Source organism: Jaculus jaculus, chromosome 6 (assembly GCF_020740685.1).
Source record: "Jaculus jaculus isolate mJacJac1 chromosome 6, mJacJac1.mat.Y.cur, whole genome shotgun sequence".
NCBI classification, from domain to species: Eukaryota; Metazoa; Chordata; class Mammalia; order Rodentia; family Dipodidae; genus Jaculus; species Jaculus jaculus.
Genome location: NC_059107.1, coordinates 156,726,045 through 156,750,418, shown reverse-complemented (window position 1 = coordinate 156,750,418; position 24,374 = coordinate 156,726,045). Strand labels below are relative to the sequence as shown.

The window sequence follows — 24,374 nt, the reverse complement described above, 5'->3', positions numbered from 1 at the left end:
AGAATGAGACCCTACCTTGAAAAACCAAAGGGAAAAAAAAAAAACTTGATCAAACTGGAGAGATGGCTTTATGGTGAAGGCGTTTGCTTGCAAAGCCAAAGGATCCCAGTTTGATTCTCCAGGCCCCACATAAGCCAGATACACAAAGGGGCGCATGCATCTGGAGTTCCTTCACAGTGGCTAGAGGCCCTGGTGTACCCATTCTCTCTCTCTCTCTCTCTCTCAAATAAATAAATATTTTTTAAAAAAGACCTGATCGGGGGCTGGAGAGATGGCTTAGCGGTTAAGCGCTTGCCTGTGAAGCCTAAGGACCCTGGTTCGAGGCTCGGTTCCCCAGGTCCCACGTTAGCCAGATGCACAAGGGGGGCGCACGCGTCTGGAGTTCGTTTGCAGAGGCTGGAAGCCCTGGTGCGCCCATTCTCTCTCTCTCTCCCTCTATCTGTCTTTCTCTCTGTGTCTGTCGCTCTCAAATAAATAAATAATTAATTTAAAAAAAAAAAGACCTGATCGGTCTGGAGAGATGGCTCAGTGGTTAAGGCATTTGCTTGTAAAGCCTAAATAACAATGTCCTATTCCCCTACAGTACCTCCAAAACCCACATGTACAAGGTACTTAATAGGTTGGTATTGTATATATGTAAGTACAATGATTGTGATGGGGAGGTAATATGATGGAGAGTGGAATTTCAAAGGGGAAAGTGTGGGGGGGGAGGGAGGGTATTACCATGGGATATATTTTATAATCATGGAAAATGTTAATAAAAGTTGTGAAAAGAAAAAAAATTATCTCCTTAAACTCATTTTATAAGCACATATTTTTGTGAGGTGTTATGAACATATAATGTCTACCATAAGTTCCTGTGTTTCAATACTTGGACCAGAGATGATGGTGCTGTTTAGGAATGATATGGAAGTTTTAGGAGGTGGACCCTTTCGGAAGGAAGGAAGTCACTGGGGTGGGTCTAGAGGTTTGCAGCCTGATTAGCCCTCTGATTCCTGCTTATGGCTGTCATGTGACCAGCTGGCCTTATGCTCCTGCTGCCATTCCTTTTCCATTATGACAAAATGTATCTCTTGAAAATATAAGTCAGAATAAAACCTTTCTTTGATTCTTAAAAAAAAAAATAAATAAATAATTTTTTTTTTTTTTTTTAAAGAAAAAAGGATGGGACATGGTGGTGCATGCCTTTAATCCCAGCACTTGGGAGGCAGAGCTAAGAGGATCACCTTGAGTTCGAGGCCACTCTGAGACCAATTACAGGTCAGCCTGAGCTAGAGTGAGACCTTACCTTGAAAAAACAGAAAAAAAAAACCCAAAAAAACAAAAGGGGGGGGGGAGGGAGGCTGTAGAGATGGCTTAATGGTTTAGGCATTTGCCTGCAAAGCCCAAGGGCTCAGGTTTAATTCCCCAGGACCCACATAAGCCAGATGCACAAAGTGGACATGTGTCTGGAGTTCCTTTGCACTGGCTGGATGTCCTGGCATACCCATACTCATTCTCTGTGTGTGTGTATCTAAAAATGGATAAATGAAAGAAAAATTTAAGGATTTGTTAAAAGAAAGCATGAGTTGTTAATCTTCGACTTTCACTGGCTACTGACAGGAGCGGGGAGAGCGGGAGACGGCAGGGGGTCGACAGAGAATGGGAAGCTTTGAGAAGGGAGACCAGCACGGGGAGATGGCCTTGCTGCTTCCGGGTTGGTTGGTACTGTAAGATGGTGACATCTCAGGGGCAGGGGAGGCCCTGGAATTTGAGTTGGGGGTGTAGCACATGTATGGGCCCTTGCTGTGCCCCCGATGCTCTTCTTTGGTGGTGAAGTGGAACCTTGGATGTCCTGTTCCATGGCTCTTCTTTTTAATCTTTCTGTTCATTTTTATTTATTTATTTGAGAGCCAACAGATAGAGAAAGAGGCAGAGAGAGAGAGAGAATGGGCGTGCCAGGGCCTCCAGCTACTGCAAACGAACTCCAGACGCGTGCACCCCCTTGTGCATCTGGCTTACGTGGGTCCTGGGGAATCGATCCTCAAACCCGGGTCGTTAGGCTTCACAGGCAAGCGCTCAACCGCTAAGCCGTCTCTCCAGCCCTTCTTTAAAAATAAATAAATAAATATATATATAAAAAATTTTATTTTACAGGGCCTCCAGCCACTGTAAACAAACTCCAGATGCCTGCACCCCCCCTTGTGTATCTGGCTTACATGGGTCCTAGAGAGTAGAACCCGGATCCTCTGGCTTTCCCAGCCCCTCCATGTGGCTCTTCTTGTTTCCTAAAAATCATTTTGTTGATTTAGGAGTCTGCTCTCCAACCAGACTGGGGCCTGCCCACACCCAGATGTTTACTTGGGATCTGGAGAACTCTGATCTCCACAGGACCTCATACACGCTAATCCCTGAGCCATCTCTCCAACCCTACAGTTATCTTTTATTGTTTTGGGTCTGTCTCTATTTGCTGATTAGCCTCCTGCATCTTTCCTCCCCTCTCTCCTCCTCCCTGATCATAAAACAGGACAGTTTTGGACTGAGGGTGCAGTTCAGTGGTAGAGTATGTGTTTAGCCTGCCAAAGCCCTGAATTCAATTCCTAAGTGAGGAAAAAAGGATATCTCAGAATCAGCCTCTCACTGCTTTTTTGTTGTTGTTTTCTTTTCGAGGTAAGGTCTCACTCTAGCCCAGGCTGACCTGGAATACAGGAATACAGGTCTCAGTCTCAGGCTGGCCTTAAACTCACAATGATACTCCTACCTCTATCTCCCAAATGCTGGGATTAAAGGGCACCACAATCAGCTATTTTCACATCTTAACAAAAAGAGATGGCTTAGCAGTTAAGGCACTTGCTCAATTCCCCAGTACCCACATAAGCCATATGCACAAGATAGCGCATGTGTCTGGAGTTCGTTTGCAGTGGCTGGAGGTCCTGGCACTCCCATTCTCTATTTGCCTCTTTCTCTCTCTCAAATAAATAAAAACTATCAAAAAAGAAAAACAAAAATCCCCCTGTGTGTGTGTGTGTGTGTGTGTGTGTGTGTGTGTGTGTGTATGTGGTGTGTGTATATGGGTGTACTAGGGCCTCTTACTGCATGCAACCTTGAACTCTTGATCTTTAGGCCTCCTCTTCCCCATTTAAACACACCCAGCTTCAGAATTTTTCTCTTATCAAACCAAATAATTCCACTTTTATTTATTTAGGTTTTTTGAAGTAGGGTCTTACTGTAGCTCAGGCTGACCTGGAATTCACTATGTCGACTCAGGGTGGCCTCAAACTCATGGCGAACCTCCTTACCTCTGCCTCCTGAGTGCTGGGATTAAAGGTGTGCGCCACCATGCCCGCTTCCATTCTTTTTTCAAGGAATAATTGAAGGTAGGGCACCCAGATGAAGCTGGCTCCAAGTGTGTGTGTCCCACACTCACCTAGTCATCTATTCAATATGTGTGGAGTACTGCCACACATCCTGTCATTGAAGACCCCAGAGGCCAAACAAGTCTCTCCCCTGAGGGATCTCACAGGTCAAGGGAAAAAAGTAAGTGGTGGTAATAAGATATGGCTGCAGATTCTTGGAAGCTTTGGAACAAGGACTCAGGTTTCTGCCCCTTGAATATGAGCAGGCTTGTGGTTGTTTGATCAGTGCAATGATAGCAAATGTCAGCTTTGGGGCTGGGGAGATTGCTCAGTGGTTAAAGGCACTTGCTTGCAAAGCCTGTCTGCCTGGATTCAATTCCCCAGTACCATGCAGGGCAAGTTGGTGCACACCTTTAATCTGAGCAATCAGGAGGCAGAGGTAGGAGGATCACCATGAGTTTGAGGCTACCCAGGGGACTACACAGTGAATTCCAGGTCAGCCAGGACTAGGGTGAGACACTGCCTTGGAAAACCAAAACCAAAACAAACAAAAAAAAAAAAAAAAAATCAATTCCTGGCTGGGAGTGGTGGCGCACGCCTTTGATCCCTGCACTCGGGAGGCAGAGGTAGGAGAATCATAGTGAGTTCGAGGCCACCCTGAAGCAAATTCCTTATCAGCCTGAGCTAGAGTGAGACCCTACCTCAAAAAAAAATGGGGGGGGGGGAGGGCTGGAATGATGGCTTAGCAGTTAAGGCATTTGCCTGCAAAGCTGAAGGACACTGGCTCGATTCCTCAGGACCCATGTAAGCCAGATGCACAAGGTGGTGCATGCATCTGGAGTTTGTTGACAGTGCCTGATGGCTCTGGCGCTCCCATTCTCCCTGTCTCTGTCTTTCTGTCATTCATTCTCAAAATACAATGCAATACAATAATAAAATAAAATAAAATAAAATAAAATAAAATAAAATAAAATAAAATAAAATAAAATAAAATAAAATAAAATAAAACAAAACAATACAATACAATACAATACAATAAAAAAACACAGGGCTGAGGAATGGCTTAGCAGTTAAGGCTATCTGGAATCCCAGGTTGGCTGTGCTGCACTCTTTTGTTTTTTTAGGGAATTCTTTTTCATTTTTTTTCCAATTTTTTAAAAAAAATTTTGTCCATTTTAAAAAATTTATTTATTTGAGAGTGCCAGAGAGAGAGAGAGAGAGAGAATGGGCGCGCCAGTGCTTCCAGCCACTGCAAAGAACTCCAGACGCATGCGCCCCTTTGTGCACCTGGCTAACGTGGGTCCTGGGGAAGCGAGCCTCAAAATGGGGTCCTTAGGCTTCGCAGGCAAGCGCTTAACCGCTAAGCCATCTCTCCAGCCTTTTTTCCAAATTTTTATTAACGACTTCCATGATTATAAAAAATATCCCATGGTAATACCCTCCCTCCCCCCACTTTCCCCTTTGAAACTCCATTCTCCATCATATCCCCTCCCCCTCTCAATAGTTTCTCTTTTATTTTGATGTCATGATCTTTTCCTCTTATTATGAGGGTCTTGTGTGTAGGTAGTGTCAGACACTGTGAGGTCATGGGTATCTAGACCATTTGGTGTCTGGGGGGAGCACGTTGTAAGGAGTCCTACCCTTCCTTTGGCTCTTACATTCTTTCTGCCACCACTTCCACATTAGACTCTGAGCCTTGGAAGGTGTGATAGAGATATTTCAGTGCTGAGCACTGTGGTCTGTGCTCCACTCTTGAGAGACAGTTCTGGCAGCTCGTGTTTTTCTCAAATAAAAGCATTCATCTTTGCCTCAAAATAAAAAAATGATTTGTGTGTGTATGTGTGTGCTCATGCTCCTGGGTCCCTTGCCTCTGCAAACAAATGCCAGATCCTTGCATGACTTTCTTTCTTCCCCCTCCTCCTCTTCCTTTTTGTTTTTTTTTGTTTTTTTTTTTTTTGGTTGGCTTTTAGGGGCAGGGTTTCACAATAGCCCAGATTGACCTAGAACTCACTATATAGTCTCAGGGTGTCCTTGAACTTGTGATGATCCTCCTACCTCTGCTTCCCAAGTGCTGGGATTAAAGGTATGCACCACCACATCCAGCTTGCGTGACTTTTTTAAAAAAATTATTTTTTTGTTTATTTATTTGAGAGTGACAGAGAGAGACAGACAGAGAGAGAGAGAAAGAGAGAGAGAGAATGGGTGCATCAGGGCCTCCAGCCGCTGTAAAGGAACTCCAGATGCATGCACCACCTTGTGCATCTGGTTTACGAGGGTCCCAGGGAATGGAGCCTTGAACCAGGGACCTTAGACTTCACAGGCAAGCGCCGGAAGGCCCTGGAATTTGAGTTGGGGGTGTAGCACATGTATGGGCCCTTGCTGTGCCCCCGATGCTCTTTGGTGGTGAAGTGGAACCTTGGATGTCCTGTTCCATGGCTCTTCTTTTTTAATCTTTCTGTTCATTTTTATTTATTTATTTGAGAGTGGCAGATAAAGAGAGAAAGAGGCAGAGAAAGAGAGAGAGAGACTGGGCACGCCAGGGCCTCCAGCCACTGCAAACGAACTCCAGATTCATGTGCCTCCTTGTGCATCTGGCTTACGTGGGTTCTGGAGAATCGAACCTGGATCCTTTGGCTTTGCAAGCAAATGCCTTAACCGCTAGGCCATCTCTCCAGCCCCAGCATCCAGCTTTATGTAGGTTCTGGGGATCTGAACTCAGGTCATCATGCTTTCATGGTGAGGACCTTATCCACTGAACTATCTCCTCACCACCCCCTCCCCGACTCGAACTTTCTGGCGTGCTTACTTTGACTCTAAGCACAATTTGCTCAAGCTCTCTCTAGATAGGTGGAGTTTAGCCTGTTTTCTCTGGCATTGCCCTGAGATCTCTATGCATGCCTTTTCCTCTGCCTCTAGCTTCTGACACAGCAGGCCAGCAGGCATCTAAATTTGAAAAAAACCAAGTAGATTTCCCCCCCTTTTTTTCTTTTTTTTTTTTTTTTCTTTTGTTTTGTTTTGTTGTAGGGTATCACTCTTGCCCAGGCTGGCCTGGAACTCACCCTCTAGTCCCAGGCTGACCTCAAACTCACAGCAAACTTCTTACCTCAGACTTCTAAATGCTGGGATCAAAGGCATATGTCAACATGCCCAGCTTCTGTCTTTTTCTTTCTTTCTTTCTTTCTTTTCTTTTCTTTTTTTTTTTTTTGTTTTCTTTTCCTTTCAGGAGTTAAAAAAATTTTTTTCACTATGGAGTCTCAGGGTGGCCACCGTGAGACTCCATAATGAATTCCAAGTCAGCCTGGGCTAGAGTGAAACCCTATCTCGAAAAAACAACAAAAAAAAATTACACAAGTAGGTTTGGGTATGGTGGCACATGCCCTTAATCCCATCACATAGGAGGCAGAGGTAGGAGGATTGCTATGAGTTTGAGGCCACCCTGAGACTACCTAGTGAATTCCAGGTCAGCTTGGGATATAATGAGATAGTACCCAGAAAAAAAAAGTTGTCCTCTGATCTCCACATGTGAACTATGACGTGCACACCTGCACTCAAACACATGAACATGCAAAAGTGCACATCACACACACACGCACACACACACACACACACTGAAAAGTAAAAAAGAAAAGCTGGGGTGGTGGCGCATGCTTTAATCCCAGCACTCGGAAGGCAGAGGTAGGAGGATCGCCTTGAGTCTGAAGCCACCCTGAGACTCCATAGTGAATTCCAGGTCAGCCTGGGCTAGAGTGAGACTCCCCTACCTCAAAAGACCAAAATAAATAAATAAATAAATAAATTAAAAAAAAAAAAATATATATATATATATGAAGGCTGGGGGGATAGCTTAGCGGTTAAGGCATTTGCCTGCAAAGACAAAGGACCCAGTTCAATTCCCCAGAACCCACATTAGCCAGATGCACAATGGGGCGCATGCATCTGGAGTTCGTCTGCAATGGCTGGAGGTCCTGACACTCCCATTCTCTCTCTATCTGCCTCTTTCTCTGTCTGTCACTCTCAAATAAATAAATAAAAATAAATAAACAAAACAAATAAACAGCACAAGTGGGGATGGGGAGTTAACTGCTGGTGTGTCAGCAATTAAAGGCACTTGCTGAGCTAGGCATGGTGGCACATGCCTTGGGAGGCAGAGGCAGGGGGATTGCCATGAGCTCGAGGCCACCCGGAGACTACATAGTGAATTCCAGGTCAGCCTGAGCTAGACTGAGGCGCTACCTCTAAAAATCAAAATAAATAAATAAATAAATAGAGGTGCTTGCAAAGCTGCATGCAGGGGAGAGGGGCTCAATGCCTCAGCCACTCTCATAAAGCTGGACAGGTGTTTGCAGTGGCAAATACACAAACACATGCGCATGTTCACATTCACATGCAAACACATGCGTGCACAAACAAATAAATGAGTAAATAAAAAATTTTAAAAATCACACAACTAAACCAGGCATGGTGGCATATGCCTTTATACCAGTACTTAGAAAGCTAAGATTCTAGGAGGATTGAAGTGAGTTTGAGGCCAGTCTGGACTCAAAGTGAGTCCCAAGTGAGCCTGGGCTATAATTAGACCCTGCCTCAAAAAAAAAAAAAAAAGTAGGAGGATTGCCGTGAGTTCGAGGCCACCCTGAGACTACATAGTGAATTCCAAGTCAGCTTGGACTAGAGTGAAAACCTACCTCCAAGAACCAAAAACATTAAAAATAAATTTAAAAATTGAATTTTACAAATATGTCTGGGTCCTGAGATTGTGGTGCACATCTTTAATCCTACTGTCCCCGGTTTTGTGCAGATGTTTTAGCACCTGAAGTTCATTTTGGTTCCTTATCATCCTGAGGTAAAAAATAGTTGTCTGGCTCTTCGCCCAAAGCAGAAAGTGTTTGTCGCCCCCTGCCGTAGAGCCTGGACTGTGCCAGATTCCTTGGGCCTGACTCTGTTCTCACTACTGCCTCTCTGTGGCTCCAATTAACACCTGCAGAAAGAGGAAGAGGAGAGGACAATACATTCTTAAAGCAGAGCCTGGCTCCTAGTAAGCGGTAGACCACTGAAAAGCGCTGGAGCACTGAGAAGAAATCCTTAATGATAATGAAAACCGGGTGTGGTAGTGCACATCTATAATCTTAGTGCTCAGGAGGCATAGGTGGGAGGATCTGTGAATTTGAGGGCAGCCTGGAACTACAGAATGAGTTCCAGGTCAGCCTGGACTAATGTGCAAGCCTACCTTGAAAAAACAAAAGCCAGGCATGGTGGTGCACGCCTTTAATCCCAGAGCTCAGGAGGCGTGGGTAGGATTGCCTTGAGCAATACATAGTGAATTCCAGGTCAGCCTGGGCTAGAGGCAGACCCTACCTAGTAAAACAAACAACATGCTCAGCCTTATTCACTTTTTTTTTTTTTTTTTTTGAGGGAGGGTCTCCCACTAGCCCAGAGTGACCTAGAATTCACTCTGTAGTCTCAGGGTGGCCTCAAACTCATGGAAATCCTCCTACCTCTGCCTCCCGAGTACTAAACACCCAACCCAAAGCAGCAAACGTGGCTGGTGAGATGGCCTAGCAGCTAAAGCATTTGCCTGCAAAGCATAAGGACCCAGGTTTAATTCCCTAGTACCCACGTAAGCCAGATGCACATGGTGGTGCGTACATCTGGAGTTTGCTTACAATAGTTAAAGACCCTAGTGCCCATTCTCTCAAGCAAATTAATAAATAAAAATAGCAAATGGGGGGAAAAGTTTTAGTTTATGGTGTCCAGGGGAAGCTTCATTCATGATGGCAGGGGAAAACATAGCCTGTGCAGAGACTGGCCATCATCTCTGCCTTAGCAGGCAGAAAATAGCAGCAACTTTATTTTATTTTTATTTTATTTTATTTTATTTTTTCCCGAGGTAGGGTCTCACTCTGGTTCAGGCTGACCTGGAATTCGCCATGGAGTCTCAGGGTGGCCTCGAACTCTCGGTGATCCTCCTACCTCTGCCTCCCGAGTGCTGGGATTAAAGGCGCGTGCCACCACGCCCGGCTATTTTTTTATTTTTTAAACATATTTTATTTATTAATTTGAGAGAGAGAGAGAGAGAGAGAAGGGGGGGGGGAAGAGGCAGAGAGAAACAGAGAATGGACGTGCCAGGGTCTCCAGCCACTGCAAACGAACTCCAGATGCATTTGCACCCTTGTGCATCTGGCTTACGCGGGTCCCAGGGAATTGAGGCCGGTGCTTAGTCTGTGCAGGCAAATGCCTTAACCACTAAACCATTTCCCCAGCCCATCTGCAGCATTTTTAAAAGAAGGTAGCCCTTGGAACAGTTTCAAAGAACTCGAGGACTGCCACAGAGCCAGGCAGCTTTTCTGGACACAAAACATAAATGAAATGGGATGGGGAGATGGCTCAGTGGTTAAAGGCACTTGGTCACAAAACCTGCCAAGCCAGGTTCGATTTCCTAGTTCTCATGTAAAGCTGAGTGCACAAAGTGGCACATGCATGTGGAGTTCATTTGCAGAGACAAGAGAATGTGGTATGCCCGTGTTCTCTTTCTCGCTCACAAATAAATAAGTTAAAATATCAAAAGAAAACAACTGAGGGCTAGAGTCCCATTATTTTGCTTTATTTGATTCACTTGGCTGCCTATGATTGACCAGAGAACTTAGCTGCTGTAACCAACTGAAATTCATCTACTTGCGTCTCATTCAGCATGAATGACTCCATATTAGTTTAATCTGTTGAGGGCAGATCATCAAAATCAACAGCCTTAGCTGGATGTTGTGGCCCACACCTTTAATCCTAGCAATTGGGAGGCAGAGGTAGGTGGATCCCCATGAGTTCAAGGCCACCCTGAGACTACATAGTGAATTCCAGGTCAGCCTGGGCTAGAGTGAAATCCTACCTTGAAAAACAAAACAAAACCCCAAATCAACAGCCTTTTATACATTTAACATTTTCCCAAGTGTGTACCTGGCATAGGGCAAGCCTTCAGCAAGAATCTTTTTTTCCTTTTGGGGGTGGTGGTGGAGGGGGCTTACTCTAGTCCCTGGAACTCACTCTGTAGCCCAGGCTGGCCAAAAACTCAGACTTGGGCTGGAAAGATGACTTAGCTGTTAAGGTGCTTGCCTGTAAATGCTCATGACTGGACTTCCAGTCCCCAGTACCTATGTAAAGCCAGATGCACAAAGTGGCACATGCATCTGGAGTTTGTTTGCAGCTGCTAGAGGCCCTGGTGTGCCCATTCTTTCTCTGCTTGTAAAGAAATAAATGAAAATAGCCGAGCGTGGTGGTGCATGGCTTTTTTTAAAAAAATTATTTAAGAGCTGGGAGTGGTGGCACACGCCTTTAATCTCAGCACTCGGAAGGCAGAGGTAGGAGGATTGCCGTGAGTTCGAGGCCACCCTGAGACTCCATAGTGAATTCCAGGTCAGCCTGTGCTAGAGTGAGACCCTACCTCGAAAAATAAAATTATTTAAGATATTTATTTATTTGAGAGAGAGAGGGACGGGCAGCCAGACAGAGAATGGGTGCACTAGGGCCTCCAGCCACTGTAAACAAACCCCAGATGTATGCACCACCTTGTACATCTGGCTTACATGGGTTCTGGGGAATCAAACCTGGGTAAATGCCTTAACCATTAAGCCATCCCTTCAGCCCCTGGCACATGTCTTTAATCCTAGCACTTGAGAGGCAGAGGTGAGAGGCAGAGGTAGGAGGATCGCTGTGAGTTCAAAGCTAACCTGAGACCACATAGTGAATTCTGGGTCAGCCTGGACTAGAGCGAGACTACCTCGAACCACCTTCCCCGCCCCCAAAAAAGGAATTAAAATTAAAATTTTAATTTTTTTGTTTTATGTTTATTTATTTATTTGAAAGTGACAGACAGAGAAAGAGGCAGAGAGAGAGACAGAATGGGCACGCCAGGGCCTCCAGCCACTGCAAACGAACTCCAGACACATGTGTCCCCTTGTGCATCTGGCTAACGTGGGTACTGGGAATTGAGCCTCGAACCGGGGTCCTTAGGCTTCACAGGCAAGCGCTTAACTGCTAAGCCATTTCTCCAGCCCAAAATTAAAATTTTAAAGGGTGAAGAGATGGCTTAGGTGTTAAGGCGCATGCCTGGGAAGCGTAAAGACACAGGTTCAACTCCCTAGTACCCACTGATGGTGAGAAGCATGCAGTCAGGAAACATCGGGAAATATGAGATAAAACTGATTCCTGGAAGGATTTAGAAAGCAGACGCCATGAGGCAGCCTTGGGAAACCCTCAAAATGGAGGAACACTGCATCGGGGTACTGACTGGAGGAGACATAGCTCCAGGGAGGAGTGATTAAGGTGAGTCGATGCCTTATCCAAAACACTGTTTTGTTTTTTTTTCCCAGTAATTCTTGTATTTATTGTACAGGAAATCAACATAATCTCGTTACAACTAGAATGTAAAACCGAATTGACATAATTTTTTAGATAATTAACTGAATGAAAAGAAAAAAAAACAGAACAAAATATTTCAGCCAAGTTTAAGACAGAAGTCTTCATCAAAAGAACCTATGCAGCAGAGCAATGCAAGGGGATATACACATGGATTCCCTAGAAGACAAGATGCATGTTTGTTCTAACATAGTACAGACTACTGAAAACGAACTACCATAACTGATACTTAAGAGTACCTTATGCTTAATACATAATAGTACAGGAATTATTTTTTAAATAAGCCTTCTCTGAAACAAACTAAGAAATGTTCTGTAACTCAGACTTGTACATGAAAGACTTGTTTATAGTTCACAAATATTTACAATTAAAAAAAAATGGGACCGGAGAGGTGGCTCAAAGCACAAGTCGCTCAAGTGGGAATATTGGAGTTCCATCCCCAGACCTCACATAAAAAGCCAGAAACCGTGGCAGGCTTCCGTAACCCCTGCATGCTGAAGCTGAGGGCAAGATGGGAGGCGGAGTATTTCCCAGAAACTCATGCCAAGCTCAGCAGGGAAGAACAAAGGGAGAATTCAGAGTGATCAACTGCCTCAAGGAGGTGAACCTATGAGGCCCAAGATGAAAATCGTCTGCTGTGGCACAAGCACACACCCACTCACACACAAAAATGCAGGCATTTGGCACACAAAACAAAGATCCTTACTTGTCACCTAAATATAATGATAGACTTTCAAAGTTATCAAGGGTTGGGGAGATGTATGAGTGGTAAGGGTAGTTGCTGTGTGGTCATGAAGACCAGAGTTCCACCTCCAGCACCCATGTAAAAAGCCAGGCACATGCCTGTAATCACAACAGGGAAGCACATGTGTGTGTGTACAGGATGATCACTGGTCAACCAGTCTGAAACACAGAGACTCTGTCTCAAGGACATGGGGCAGAATAGTGACACAGGAGAACACCTAACACCTTTCTCTGGCCACTATGTGTGCAGAGCACATGCATCTGCAAACACACGTCCATACATACACATACTCAAACAGTAAATTCAAATTATTGAACACATGGCCATTATAAAACTTGGAAATTTCACAGTATTAACTATTTGAACATATTAAAATTTACATGTAAGTATATATTGACATCAAATTCCCCACTTACAGATTAAATTTTTCAATAATTCCTGTACAACTAGCCAGGCATGGGAGCACCTGACTGTAATTCCAGCAGATGGGGGGCTGAGGAGGAGGAGGAGGAGGATTACTTTGAGTTCCAGGCCAGCCAGATGACACAGAAGCCCATGTAAAACACTGGTTTTAAGACCCAGCATTTGGGAGATCGAGGTAGGAGGATCGCCGTGAGTTCAAGGACACCCTGAGACTACATAGGGAATTCCAAGTTAGCCTGAGCTAGAGTGAGACCCTGCCACGAAAAACCAACCAACCAACCAACCAAACAAACAAACAAAAAAAACCCACTGGTTTTAATCAGGGCGTGGTGGAATCCCAGCACTTGGGAGGCAGAGGTAGAATCAAGGCCACCCTGAGGTTAAATAGCGGATTCTGAGGTCAGCCTGGGCTAGAGAGAAACTCTACCTCGAAAAATACAAAAATAAAATAAAAACACTGGTTTGGCAGCCAGCAAACTAGCGTTTCAGTCTTCGCAACTCAAGAGCTTGCGAGAACCGCCCTCCACCTCGCTGAACCTGCTGCAACAACCTTGCTTTCGCTGATCTGGGCGGAGTTGAAACAGGCACCTAGGAAAGTGCCTGGGAAATGAAGACCACCGCGGAAAAGTAGCAACACGAAAAGTAGCAACGCGGCCATTAAAAAAAAAAAAAAAAAAAAAAAATCATTATCAAATTTGGCTGCTGCGGAACGCCGTAGATCGATTACTCTTCACACAACTACAGCAACTCCGCGGCTTTTCACTAAGTTTGAACCCAACCACTCGCCGTAACCACGCTATATGTCATTCCGGAGCGGGCCCAGGGCTAACGCTAGGCGCGAGACAGAGTGCGTAAAAATGGCGGCCGGTACGCGCCCCGTGACCCGACGTCCGCCGCGGGCGCGCGCTCGCACGCCGGAAGGGGCGGAGCCCGGCGTGTCTTTATATACTCTGCACCGGAGCCAGGCCGACCTCTACAGGCGGGATCTGACGGCGAGATGGTGAGTCGAGGCATGGCGGCTTCTTTCTCGCTGACGCTGGCCTAGCTGGATCCGTGGTGCATCGTCGCCATCCCGGGTTGGCGGGCACCGGGAACCTACTTTAGGGAGACGGGACACAGCGGCAGCCGCCGTCATGCCTATTTTTTGGAACTGCGCGGGGTTTGTAGAGGAAGGCGCGTGGTGAACCGGCCTGGAGCCCGCGGGAGAGGCCTTGGGGCGGGAGTCGGCGTAGAGGCCTCTCATCTTAAGACGTGGGTCGGTTTTGGATTTAGACTTAAGCCATATTTTAGCGCTCGCCTCATGAGCACTTTGGCTCGGAGGCTCTTTTTTTTGAGGAGTGGTGCATTGGCGGCTACAGTTAACTGTAGTTCGGAAGGCTCCAGAAGCCGGTTGTCTTCCTAGTGAAGGGCCTCTGGAGTTCCCACAAACCACACATGATGAACCTATTGACGGGCGGACAGAAAACTCTGTGCTGATTGTCAAAGTTCTGATCTGGCTCGGACTTCCAGAGGCCTACGTGTGCGGGCGCTGACCAGGCCTGTGGCGCTATTAGCTCAGTTGTCTCCAGCGCACCTTTCATTGTCTGCTTCATACGCAAAGCCACCGAGCAATTACTATTTTTTTTTTTTGGTGTGGCAGTATTTATTAAAAAGATTTATTTGTAAAAGAAAAGCTTTAAAGTTAGGAGAGGAAGGTCTGTAATTCTGTAGTGTCAGTTCTGATAACATAAAAGTGTGAAACTGTCTTTATGCACAACCTGGAAAGCAGAAATGGTAACTGCCTATTAGTTTGGCTGCTAATAGGGTGTTTCTCCCCTCCTTAGTCTCACAGGAAATTTTCCGCTCCCAGACATGGGTCCTTGGGCTTCTTGCCTCGGAAGCGCAGCAGCAGACATCGGGGCAAAGTGAAGAGCTTCCCCAAGGATGACCCTTCCAAGCCGGTCCACCTTACAGCCTTTTTGGGCTATAAGGCAGGCATGACCCACATCGTCCGAGAAGTCGATCGGCCAGGATCCAGTATGTACATGCGTTCTTGTCTAGCAGTGTATGGGAAATAGGAATATTTCCGACTCTGAGCGTGTTCCATTTGCCCAGTCACAACAGTGTACACTAACTTGGGGGTTTGATCCTGGAATGCAAACTGCACATTTTGCCTCCCCACCTTCATGCAGTAAAATAAAATAAGGCAGTGGCTGAGCTATGGGAGATAAAAAGCTAAACAGGTAATACTAAGGACTCAGTGGATTCAGACAAGTAATGAAATTTGCCTCAGATATTTCTGGAGCAATCTGATGGCAAATTGGTGCTTCTTTTCCCTTATGTTCATTAAGAGTCATTTATTTGAGAGAATGAGCATGCCATGTCCTCCTGTGGACTTGTGTGCCTGCGTCACCTTGTGTCTGGGTTACGGGGAGCTGAATGTAGGTCCTTGGCTTCATGGGCAAGCATACTGACCTATGTTATTTTCTCTTCAGCTCAGTTTTTCCTTTTTTTGGTTTTTTTTAAACTTTATTTTATTTTTTATTTATTTATTTATTTGAGAGCGACAGACACAGAGAGAAAGACAGATAGAGGGAGAGAGAGAGAATGGGCGCGCCAGGGCTTCCAGCCTCTGAAACGAACTCCAGACACGTGCGCCCCCTTGTGCATCTGGCTAACTGGGACCTGGGGAACCGAGCCTCGAACCAGGGTCCTTAGACTTCACAGGCAAGCGCTTAACCACTAAGCCATCTCTCCAGCCCCTTTTTTTTTTGAGTTTTGAGGTAGGGTTTCACTCTAGCTTAGGCTGACCTGGAAGATTCACAGAGTATTCTCAGTGGCCTAGAACTCATGGCGATCCTACCTCTGCCACCCAGGTTTGTGTGTCACCACGCACTAGAGTCTCACTGTAGCTCAGGATGACTGTGTAGTCTCAGGCTGGCCTCGAGCTCAGATGTGCTCGCCACCATGCCCTGCCTAATTTTTTCTCCCATTTATTTTGGAGGTAGGATTTCATTCTAGCTCAGGCTTGCCTGGTTCACTGTGTAGTCTCAGGGTGTCTTCGAACTCCTGGTGATCCTCTTACCTCTGCCTCCTGAGTGCTGCGACTAAAGGTGTGCGCCACCATGGCTGGCATTTTATTGTTTTTAATTTTTTGTTAACTCTCATGATTGTAAACATCTCATGGTAATGCCCTCCCCCTTGTTTTTTTTTTTTTGAGGTAGGGTCTCAATCTAGCCCAGGAGGAACTGGAACACAGTATAGCCTCAACTCATTCTGATCTGCCATCCTCCCTAGTGCTGAGATCAGAGGCATGTGCTACTACATCTGCCTCTTAATGTTGAGCTGAGGCAGGATTGTGGGTTTGGGACTAGCTTGGGCTAACATTTCCAAAAAACCTGAGATGCATTAAAGTGCTAGAAGCTGGGTGCTGTGGTATATGCCTTTAATCCCACCCAGCACTTGGTGGAGGCAGAGGTAGAATTGCCATGAGTTTAAGGCCTCCTTGATTACATAATGATTTCCAGATCAGCCTGGGCTGGAATGAGACCCTACCTCGAAAATCCAAAAAAAAATTACTGGAGGGCTTGAGATGGCAAGACTGCACATGTGTGCAAGGTGGTATATGCATCTGTAGTTTCACTGTAGTGGCTGGAGGCCCTGGGGTGCCAATCCTCCCTCAAAAAGGGCTTGCCTCAGAAAAAGGCGCTGGAATGTTCGATCGTTCTTGTCAGCCTACTCATTCAAGTCTGCTTGTTTTCTTCACAGAGGTGAATAAGAAGGAAGTAGTGGAGGCTGTGACCATTGTAGAGACTCCGCCCATGGTGGTTGTAGGCATCGTGGGCTATGTGGAAACCCCTCGAGGCCTCCGAACCTTCAAGACAGTTTTTGCTGAGCATATCAGTGATGAGTGCAAAAGGCGCTTCTATAAGAACTGGTAAGGGAGGCCCTGTGGTCCTTAGATTGGGCTGGTGAGCTGGGAACACCCTGTAGTAGGGCTTCAGTCTGGGAGGGAGGAGACAGCCCTTCAGCCACTGGTTTGAGTCAAGCTTACTCTGCTCAGCCTGTGGGTATTGGCTGGCTGAGCACCTGGTGTTCCATTGGTTACTGGGAAACCTTTATCATTTATTAATTGCATCCAGCCTGAAGCCAGGGATGGCCATTTTTTTCTCACCTGGCCCTAGCTAGGATTCTGAATTTCTATTTGGCGCTTGGAATTAAACCCTCTCCTCCACGGAAAAGGGAGATTTCTAGCACCCTGGAGCAAGAATTGTATCTGAATGTATGACTTACATTAACCTGTGCGCCTCTGCTCAGCTCCGCTCGGCTCTGTCCGATGAGCTCCATCCAGGCTCCGCTTGCCGGTGGAAAAGGCTCCTTAGAAGCCGGCAATGAGCCACATCCCCACATGGTGCCAGCGTGCCTTCCGCTCACCCCATTGAGGGGCGATGAAGCCCTGCGCCTGGCCCCTCCCCAACTCTGCTCTGCTCCTGAAGGCACAAATCTAAGAAGAAGGCCTTCACTAAATATTGCAAGAAATGGCAGGACGACATGGGCAAGAAGCAGCTGGACAAGGACTTCAGCAGCATGAAGAAGTACTGTCAGGTCATCCGAATTATCGCCCACACCCAGGTAAGCCCTGAGCTGTTGTTGCGTGGTAGTTAGGTGATGTGCATTAGTACTGAACAAGCCCAGGGCTTCATACGTCTCAGCTAGGCAAGTATTGGGCGTGGTACAAAGCACCTCATTGTTGGTGCAGAGGATTTTTGTGCCAAGCATTTCTTCAGGAATTACTGTCCTAAATTTACAAAGGAGATGGGCAACGAGGGAGATTCCATGTTGCTTGAGGTTTGCCTCAGGGCCTGGGTTATGCTGGTTTGTCTTGGTACAGGATGAAACATTTACATCTATGTATTCCTTGACTTGCCAGCAGAGGGCATTGTTGTCATTTCTTAGTAAAGAGCATACTCTAGGGTAAATGACTTTTTGAACTCACAAGTGGGATGACTCAAATGTTAGCCTGATGTGGTCTGTTAAGGTGCTGGGACCGGTGTCATTTGGACCTCTGACTGTCCGTTCAGTATCCTGTGTGTGTATCAAATGATCAGTGTGTGGTCAGAGATGGCTATGTTAACACAGGTGGTGAAGGCTCTTGGAGCTTTTTAATTTTGAGCTATTAACTGCTTAAACCCTCCCTTTTTGTGGAGAGAGGCCCTTGGCTGGCCTAGAGCTCACTTGGATGCTTCTGTCTTAGTCTTCCAAGTACCGTAATTCTAAGTGCTAGCTACTGCCTGGGCTGCTTTGTGAGGGCAACTTGAACTATAATTCAGAGTGGGATTGCTGTGGAGAAACTTGGTATCAGTCTGCTTGCCCATCCATGGAGGACCACTTGAGCTGAGCTGTAACTGCTTCTTCTAGATGCGCCTGCTTCCTCTTCGTCAGAAGAAGGCCCACTTGATGGAGATCCAGGTGAACGGGGGCACTGTGGCCGAGAAGCTAGACTGGGCCCGGGAGAGGCTGGAGCAGCAGATCCCCGTGAACCAGGTGTTTGGCCAGGATGAGATGATTGATGTCATTGGGGTGACCAAAGGCAAAGGCTACAAAGGTGAGCTTTGAAGTGGCTAACAGGTAGATCGCCTCCCAGCCTGGCTTTTCTATGGTGGGGCCCTGCAATGTGTGCTGGGCACAGTGCCCGAGAGACTGCTGACCAGCGTGGCTGGGATTCTAGGGGACAGGATGGGACTTGTCAGCAGCGTCTCTTGTGGTGGCAAGTGCCTGTGCACCAGCTGCAGAGGAGTGCACCTAGTGCTTAGGAAGTGAGGATATCCAGCTTTGTAGATGGGTGATGCTGATAGGATTTTGGTCAGCAGACTCCTTGTTTACCCGTTGGGTGGTAAATAAATAGTGCTACGGTTGGCCAGGGAAAATGGCTGGTGGGGGTAAGTGCCTGACCCTGGGCATTGGCAGTAGCATGTTCTTTCCAGGCGTCACCAGCCGCTGGCACACCAAGAAGCTGCCCCGCAAGACCCACCGAGGGCTGCGCAAGGTTGCCTGTATTGGAGCCTGGCATCCTGCCCGTGTGGCTTTCTCTGTGGCTCGAGCTGGCCAGAAGGGCTACCATCATCGTACCGAGATCAACAAGAAGGTGGGCCTCTGGGGGTGGCTCTCCACGGAGACATGGGGTCCTCCCTCACATCCCATGGCCTGGGGTAGGGGAGGGCAGGAGGGTTTGGTACTTTGTCAAAAATAGTGAGCTGGTTGTGGTGGTGTGCACCTTTTATCCCAGCACTTGGGAAGAAGGCACCTGGCTGTAGTTTTTTTCATTAAAACTGCACACACAGAATGAGCATGCAGCCCACTGCAAGCAAACTCCAGACACGTGCACCAACATGTGTTTCTGGCTTAGGTGGCACCTGGAGAATTGAACCTCTGTCCTCTCCAGCCCACTTGTAGTTTTTAATGAGAAAACTGGCTTGCCGGGGCCTCCAGTCACTGCAGTCAAACTCCACATGCACTACCTTGTACATCTGCCTTATGTGGGATCTGGAGTCAAACATGGGTCTTCAAGCTCTCTGCAAACAAGTGTTTTTTAACTGCAAAGTCATCTCTCCAGCCCTAAATTTTATTAGAGATTGTCTAGGTCTAGCCAGTGCAGGTTTCACACGTGCTGTTTTGTGGCTGGGCTTGATGTGGTAACGGGGAATTGACTTTGACCTATTGATCTTTGCAAGCATGTAGATTGCTCTGCCTGTATGGGCTGATGATCTTTTGACCTTCCTAATGTGGCTTATTTATTTTCCTCAGATCTACAAGATTGGTCAGGGTTACCTTATCAAGGATGGCAAGCTGATCAAGAACAATGCCTCCACTGACTATGACCTGTCTGACAAGAGTATCAACCCACTGGTAAGAGCTGATCCCTGGGCCTGTAGTCAACTTCTGTTTGTTTGCTGGACTGGTTGTAAAGTCATTAAGTGGGCTCTGTACTGTTTGAGTACATTTTGATTGGGGTTTATGGAAAGCAAGCCTAGCCGTTCTGTGATGAGACTCTGGAATGTGCGCTGGGCACAGCGCCCGAGTGCAAATGAGGAACCATTCCCTGTTGCCTTCCTTCTGAGAACGGTACTGTCTGGTGTGGGCAAGTGCCCCCATGCTTAATTTGTACTGACCCAATAACCTTGTTTTTATCCTCAGGGTGGTTTTGTCCATTATGGTGAAGTGACCAATGACTTTGTGATGCTGAAAGGCTGTGTAGTAGGAACCAAGAAGCGGGTGCTCACCCTCCGCAAGGTGAGGCTAGATGCTGTTCTGTGGGGAAGATAGATCACAAGGCTGAGTTGGGAGAATTAATATAACATGGGAGACTTGCTTGGTGCCCCACGGACAACTGCTTTTGAAGTCATGGGAAGGAGGAACCTTCTGGTTTGCTGCTGCTTTAGGTGTCCTGTTGTGGGAGGAAGGAAGCCTTATATAACACACAGATGGACTGGCAAAGGCTGGTTTCTGTCAGTACTGACTTGCCTCTCTTTTTCCGCAGTCCTTGCTGGTGCAGACTAAACGGCGGGCTCTGGAGAAGATTGACTTGAAGTTTATTGATACAACTTCTAAGTTTGGCCATGGCCGCTTCCAGACCATGGAAGAGAAGAAAGCATTTATGGTGAGCTTCCACCTGGGCTTGGGGACTGGGCAGGTGTTTTGGGTATGTTTGGTGTTGCACCTCTAACGACATTCTTTCTCTTTACAGGGACCACTCAAGAAAGACCGGATTGCCAAGGAGGAGGGTGCTTAATATCAGCACAGTCCCCACCTGGTGGGGTCTTAATAAAAGCTTTTCCAGTGACATGGCCTTGCTTTTTTTTCCCTCTTGGACAATAGCTAGACCTGGGAAGCAGGTGGTCTCTTTAAGACAGGAAAGATGTTTGCATTTTGTATCTCTTGGCTACACTTGGCTTGCCTAACAGCCCTTGTGCCTGAAATACATAGGTGTGTAAAGCTTGTCTCAAACTACTGAAAGACAGTCTTGGGTTAGTGTTAGGGTGGGTCTGCTATAGAAGTCTGTTTGCGTAGCTTGGGTGACACCAGGGTTGTGGCAAGGGGAAGGACTTGATGTTCCCTGGTCCCTGACAGCACTGATTGGCAAGGGTACAACACCTTAACCCTGTTACAAGAAGATAATTTAGCTTAATCCTCTCAGAGCATCTTCCAGTCAAGACTTGTTCAGGTCCTTTATAAGTTGCATCAAGGTCTGGCACTGCAGGAGGAGGGGGTGTCATGCGCACCCAGGAGAGCCTGTCACAGATGGTATGCATGAGACGTAGATGGAGCAGGCGTGAGGGCATGCCACCCTTGCTGCATTGCAGTAAAATTGTTATTCTGCCATGACCCTCTTGGCTGATGCAGGGAGATGGATCCCAGAATGTACAAGCTAGGCAAGTGCCTACCACTGAGCCATATCCTAGTTTGGCCTTTTTTTACTTTCAGCACTGGGAGGCAGAGGTAGGCTAACACGGTTCTAAGTCAGCCTTGATTGAGGCCATATCTAAATAAAGCAGTCCTGGCCTCCCTAGGACAGGCCTGCCTGAGGTTAATCACCGGCAGAAGGTGGGAGGTCACTTGTCAGTGTCCTTGGCGTGTGGGAATTCCTCTAGCACACTGTCCACTGCATAGCCACAGGCTGCACTTCAGGCTGGGGCCACCAGGGGGTGGGTGCTGCGCATGCCGGTGCCAGCCTTTCGGGAGTTCTGAATAAAGTTCACAGACTGGGTTGTGGTGTGCTGACCCTCAGAAGACCTTAAGCTTGCAGATTCTGCACAGGGCCAGTGAGTCCACTTAAACTGAGGATGTCAGCCAGCCTTGTTCTCACCCCTTCCACCTTGAGCCCTATGGCTAGCTTGGTGCAGACAACTTCCTGTGACATCTGTGGTCAGGCTTGCCTGGAATGTGGAGTTCAAAGAACAACAGTCTCAATGTATGGTGCCTCCCTTAACCCACTTGGGAAGCTCAGTTCTTTATCAGTGCCACAGGAAACCACCCTGGAGCCCCACAGATGGGACAAGATGGTCTAGCCCAGGCTGACCTGGAATTCACGATGTAGTCTCCGGTGACCCCCCTACCTTGGTGTGCGCCACCACACTCTGGGATGGTTTTAGGACAGCTAGAAACAGGCCCCTGGGTGCAGATAGGGTCTTAGGCTCAAGGGTGTGAAGGTAGATCTGGTGAAGCTCTGTTGGAACACCCAGGCAGAGGCATAGTGCAAAGGCCTTGGGTGAGCCTTCTGGCTCCTTTAAGCACCTGTGTCTCCCTAGTTAACTGCACAATCTTCTGAGCTTCCTAGCTAGGAACACAGTTGCTCAATACATTTGTGTGTGTGTAGGGGGGTGACCCTGCTTTGACGTCGCAGGATGGGAGTCCCCAGCATTTCTGTAGGCTGTGGGATGAGGTGGCTGGGTCACATAACTGAGGGTGTGTCCCCTGTGGCAGTGGCGTGCATGTACTTCCCGTCGCACTTTCATCAGAACCCCCAGACAGGCCTCCCAGGAACCCTGTAGAGACAGGACATGTAGTCTCATTCCAATCTTCCTGACAAAAAAAAAAACTGCTGGAAATTTCTGAGCAAGTGGGAACAGGGAGATTGTGACAGGAGCCGTCATTGCCTTAAAAGGCGTGACAGCCAGTGTCTTCACCGAGGTCACCAGGGGATGGCCCAAGGAGGCTAGGAAGTGGCCAGTTGGCTGCCACCTCAGGGGTTCACCCCAAGGTACTCTGGCCCTGATCTTGGTGACAGTCTTGCTAGGGTCAGGGTGGGGACCAGGGTGTTCCCCCCCTTCCCCAGCATTGCTGGCAGTCTCACCTCACCCTCTTCCAGTTCTCAGCTTGCAGCTACTTGTCTGAGGCTTTGTGGCCCCCTTGCTTGCTCTGCCCTCCAGCAATAACCCTCTTGAGGTCCGTGCACCTTTCCACATCAGGGCCCCATCCGGGACGCAGCCCCTGGCCTGCTCCCAGGAACCTGGATGTCTCCTGTGCCCTGTTGCCTGAGTGCTTCACGCCTCAGTATCTTCAGGGTTACTACTTGAAGAATCTGTTACCACTTGGTGGTAGAGGTACATAGATCAGTCTGAGGACAGAGGGAGACCCTGTCTCAACAAACAAAATGGCTGGAGAGATGGTTCAGTGGTTAAGTGTGCTTCCTGAGCAAGCAGGACTGCCTGAGACCATGTCAAGAGGTTAGGATTCTTTTCTTTCTTTTAAATATTTTATTTATTCATTTGACAGAGAAAGAGGGAGAAAGAGAGAGAATGGGTGTGCCAGGGCCTCCAGCTACTGCAAATGAACTCCAGATGTGTGTTGCCCCCTTATGCATCTGGCTTATGTGGGTCCTGGGGAATTGAACCTGGGTCCTTTGTCTCTGCAGGCAAATGCCTTAACCTCTAAGCCATTCCTCCGGCCCAAGAGGTTGGGATTCTGAGACTAAGCACTACCAGAGTTCAAGTCTCCAGACCCCCATGGAACAAAGCTGGGTGTGGCCACCTGTGTCTGTAATCTGAATCCTGCCAGCCACATGCGTCCTCCTTCAGTCAGGGCCAGGCATGTCTGCCCAACTGTTCTTGTGCCTGTGAGCATGGAACATGTGTTGGAAGATGCAATGAGTGAGGCCCTGGGTTAGCAAGTTGAAGGGTGCGTGATGGGATGTCACTCCCGCTGCCCTCAGCCATGGCCACACCTCTGTTCCTCTGAGGAAGCAGGCAGAGGCCTCAGGGCCTGCTCACCTCTGAAATGTGCCATGTCCCAGGCTACCACTTCTTCCTGAACTGCCGGGCTCTGCCGCCTCTCTCCATCCCTAGCAGCCACCCCACCCTGTTCCTTGTAGTTACCCTGAGGTCCCCACAGGGGCAGAGCCCTCGGTTCTGATCACGCTTCCAGAGAAGTCGGGGTGGGCAGAATGAGCTTGGGAGCGTGAGAGAGAGAGGTGCGGGGAGAGTGCCAAGGCCGGGACAACTTCCTCAAAGCAAATTTAGGAAAAACTGAAGTGAAAAAGGCTTGGGCAGCGAGCTGTTTCCCGTCGCCTGTCCCCGGGGACAGGGCCTACATCTGAGTGTGACCGTGTGTCTGTGGGGTGGTGCTGGAGGGTGGCTTCTGGAACTTTGGAACCTTCTGGGTGGCTCTGGAACACTGAGGGTGGGTGTTGAGTTAGGTGGTCGGTCTGTGGCTCAGCAAGCCTGGGTTGCAGATGCTCTGAGACTCCCCAGGGCTGTGGGGTTTGCCTGGGCCTGCTCCTCATCATGCTTGGGGCCTAACTGGACAACATGGCCGCTCTGAAACTGGATGTCCAGGGTTCCCTGCCAGTTGCAGAACTCAGGCAGTTGTGGAACTGAAGTTGGTGAGCTTAACAGATGCAGACTGGCTGAAAGGTGGCTCCATGTCAGCAAGGCAGGTGGCAGAGGTACCACCAGAAGGTCCCAGTGAAGCCCAGGGGAGAGCTTTGGGAA

At 47.7% G+C, this 24,374-nt stretch overlaps 1 protein-coding gene and 3 non-coding genes across 4 annotated transcripts; all 4 read left to right on the top strand.

The window, feature by feature from the left end:
* Positions 1–13,845: 13,845 nt before the first annotated feature.
* Rpl3 (ribosomal protein L3) lies at positions 13,846–20,728 on the top strand. The gene is made up of 10 exons (XM_004650323.2): positions 13,846–13,909; positions 14,733–14,925; positions 16,657–16,825; positions 17,385–17,520; positions 18,307–18,493; positions 18,873–19,033; positions 19,693–19,794; positions 20,083–20,178; positions 20,426–20,545; positions 20,633–20,728. The coding sequence occupies exons 1-10, from the start codon at positions 13,907–13,909 to the stop codon at positions 20,675–20,677; spliced, it is 1,212 nt and encodes a 403-aa protein (XP_004650380.1). The 5' UTR covers positions 13,846–13,906; the 3' UTR covers positions 20,678–20,728.
* Positions 14,339–14,404, top strand: LOC123461924. Its single transcript, XR_006637969.1, has one exon. It is a non-coding gene; the product is annotated as a small nucleolar RNA SNORD43 (small nucleolar RNA).
* LOC123461989 lies at positions 17,331–17,384 on the top strand. The gene has a single exon (XR_006638027.1). It is a non-coding gene; the product is annotated as a small nucleolar RNA U82P (small nucleolar RNA).
* On the top strand, positions 19,919–20,012 carry LOC123461978. The gene has a single exon (XR_006638020.1). It is a non-coding gene; the product is annotated as a small nucleolar RNA U83B (small nucleolar RNA).
* Positions 20,729–24,374: the final 3,646 nt, after the last annotated feature.

Excerpts from the sequence above, each read along its gene's own strand:
- Rpl3 (XM_004650323.2), top strand. Across the intron at positions 16,826-17,384 it reads AGGCGCTTCTATAAGAACTG|GCACAAATCTAAGAAGAAGG; the intron begins GTAAGGGAGGCC and ends CTGCTCCTGAAG. Across the intron at positions 18,494-18,872 it reads CAAAGGCAAAGGCTACAAAG|GCGTCACCAGCCGCTGGCAC; the intron begins GTGAGCTTTGAA and ends TGTTCTTTCCAG.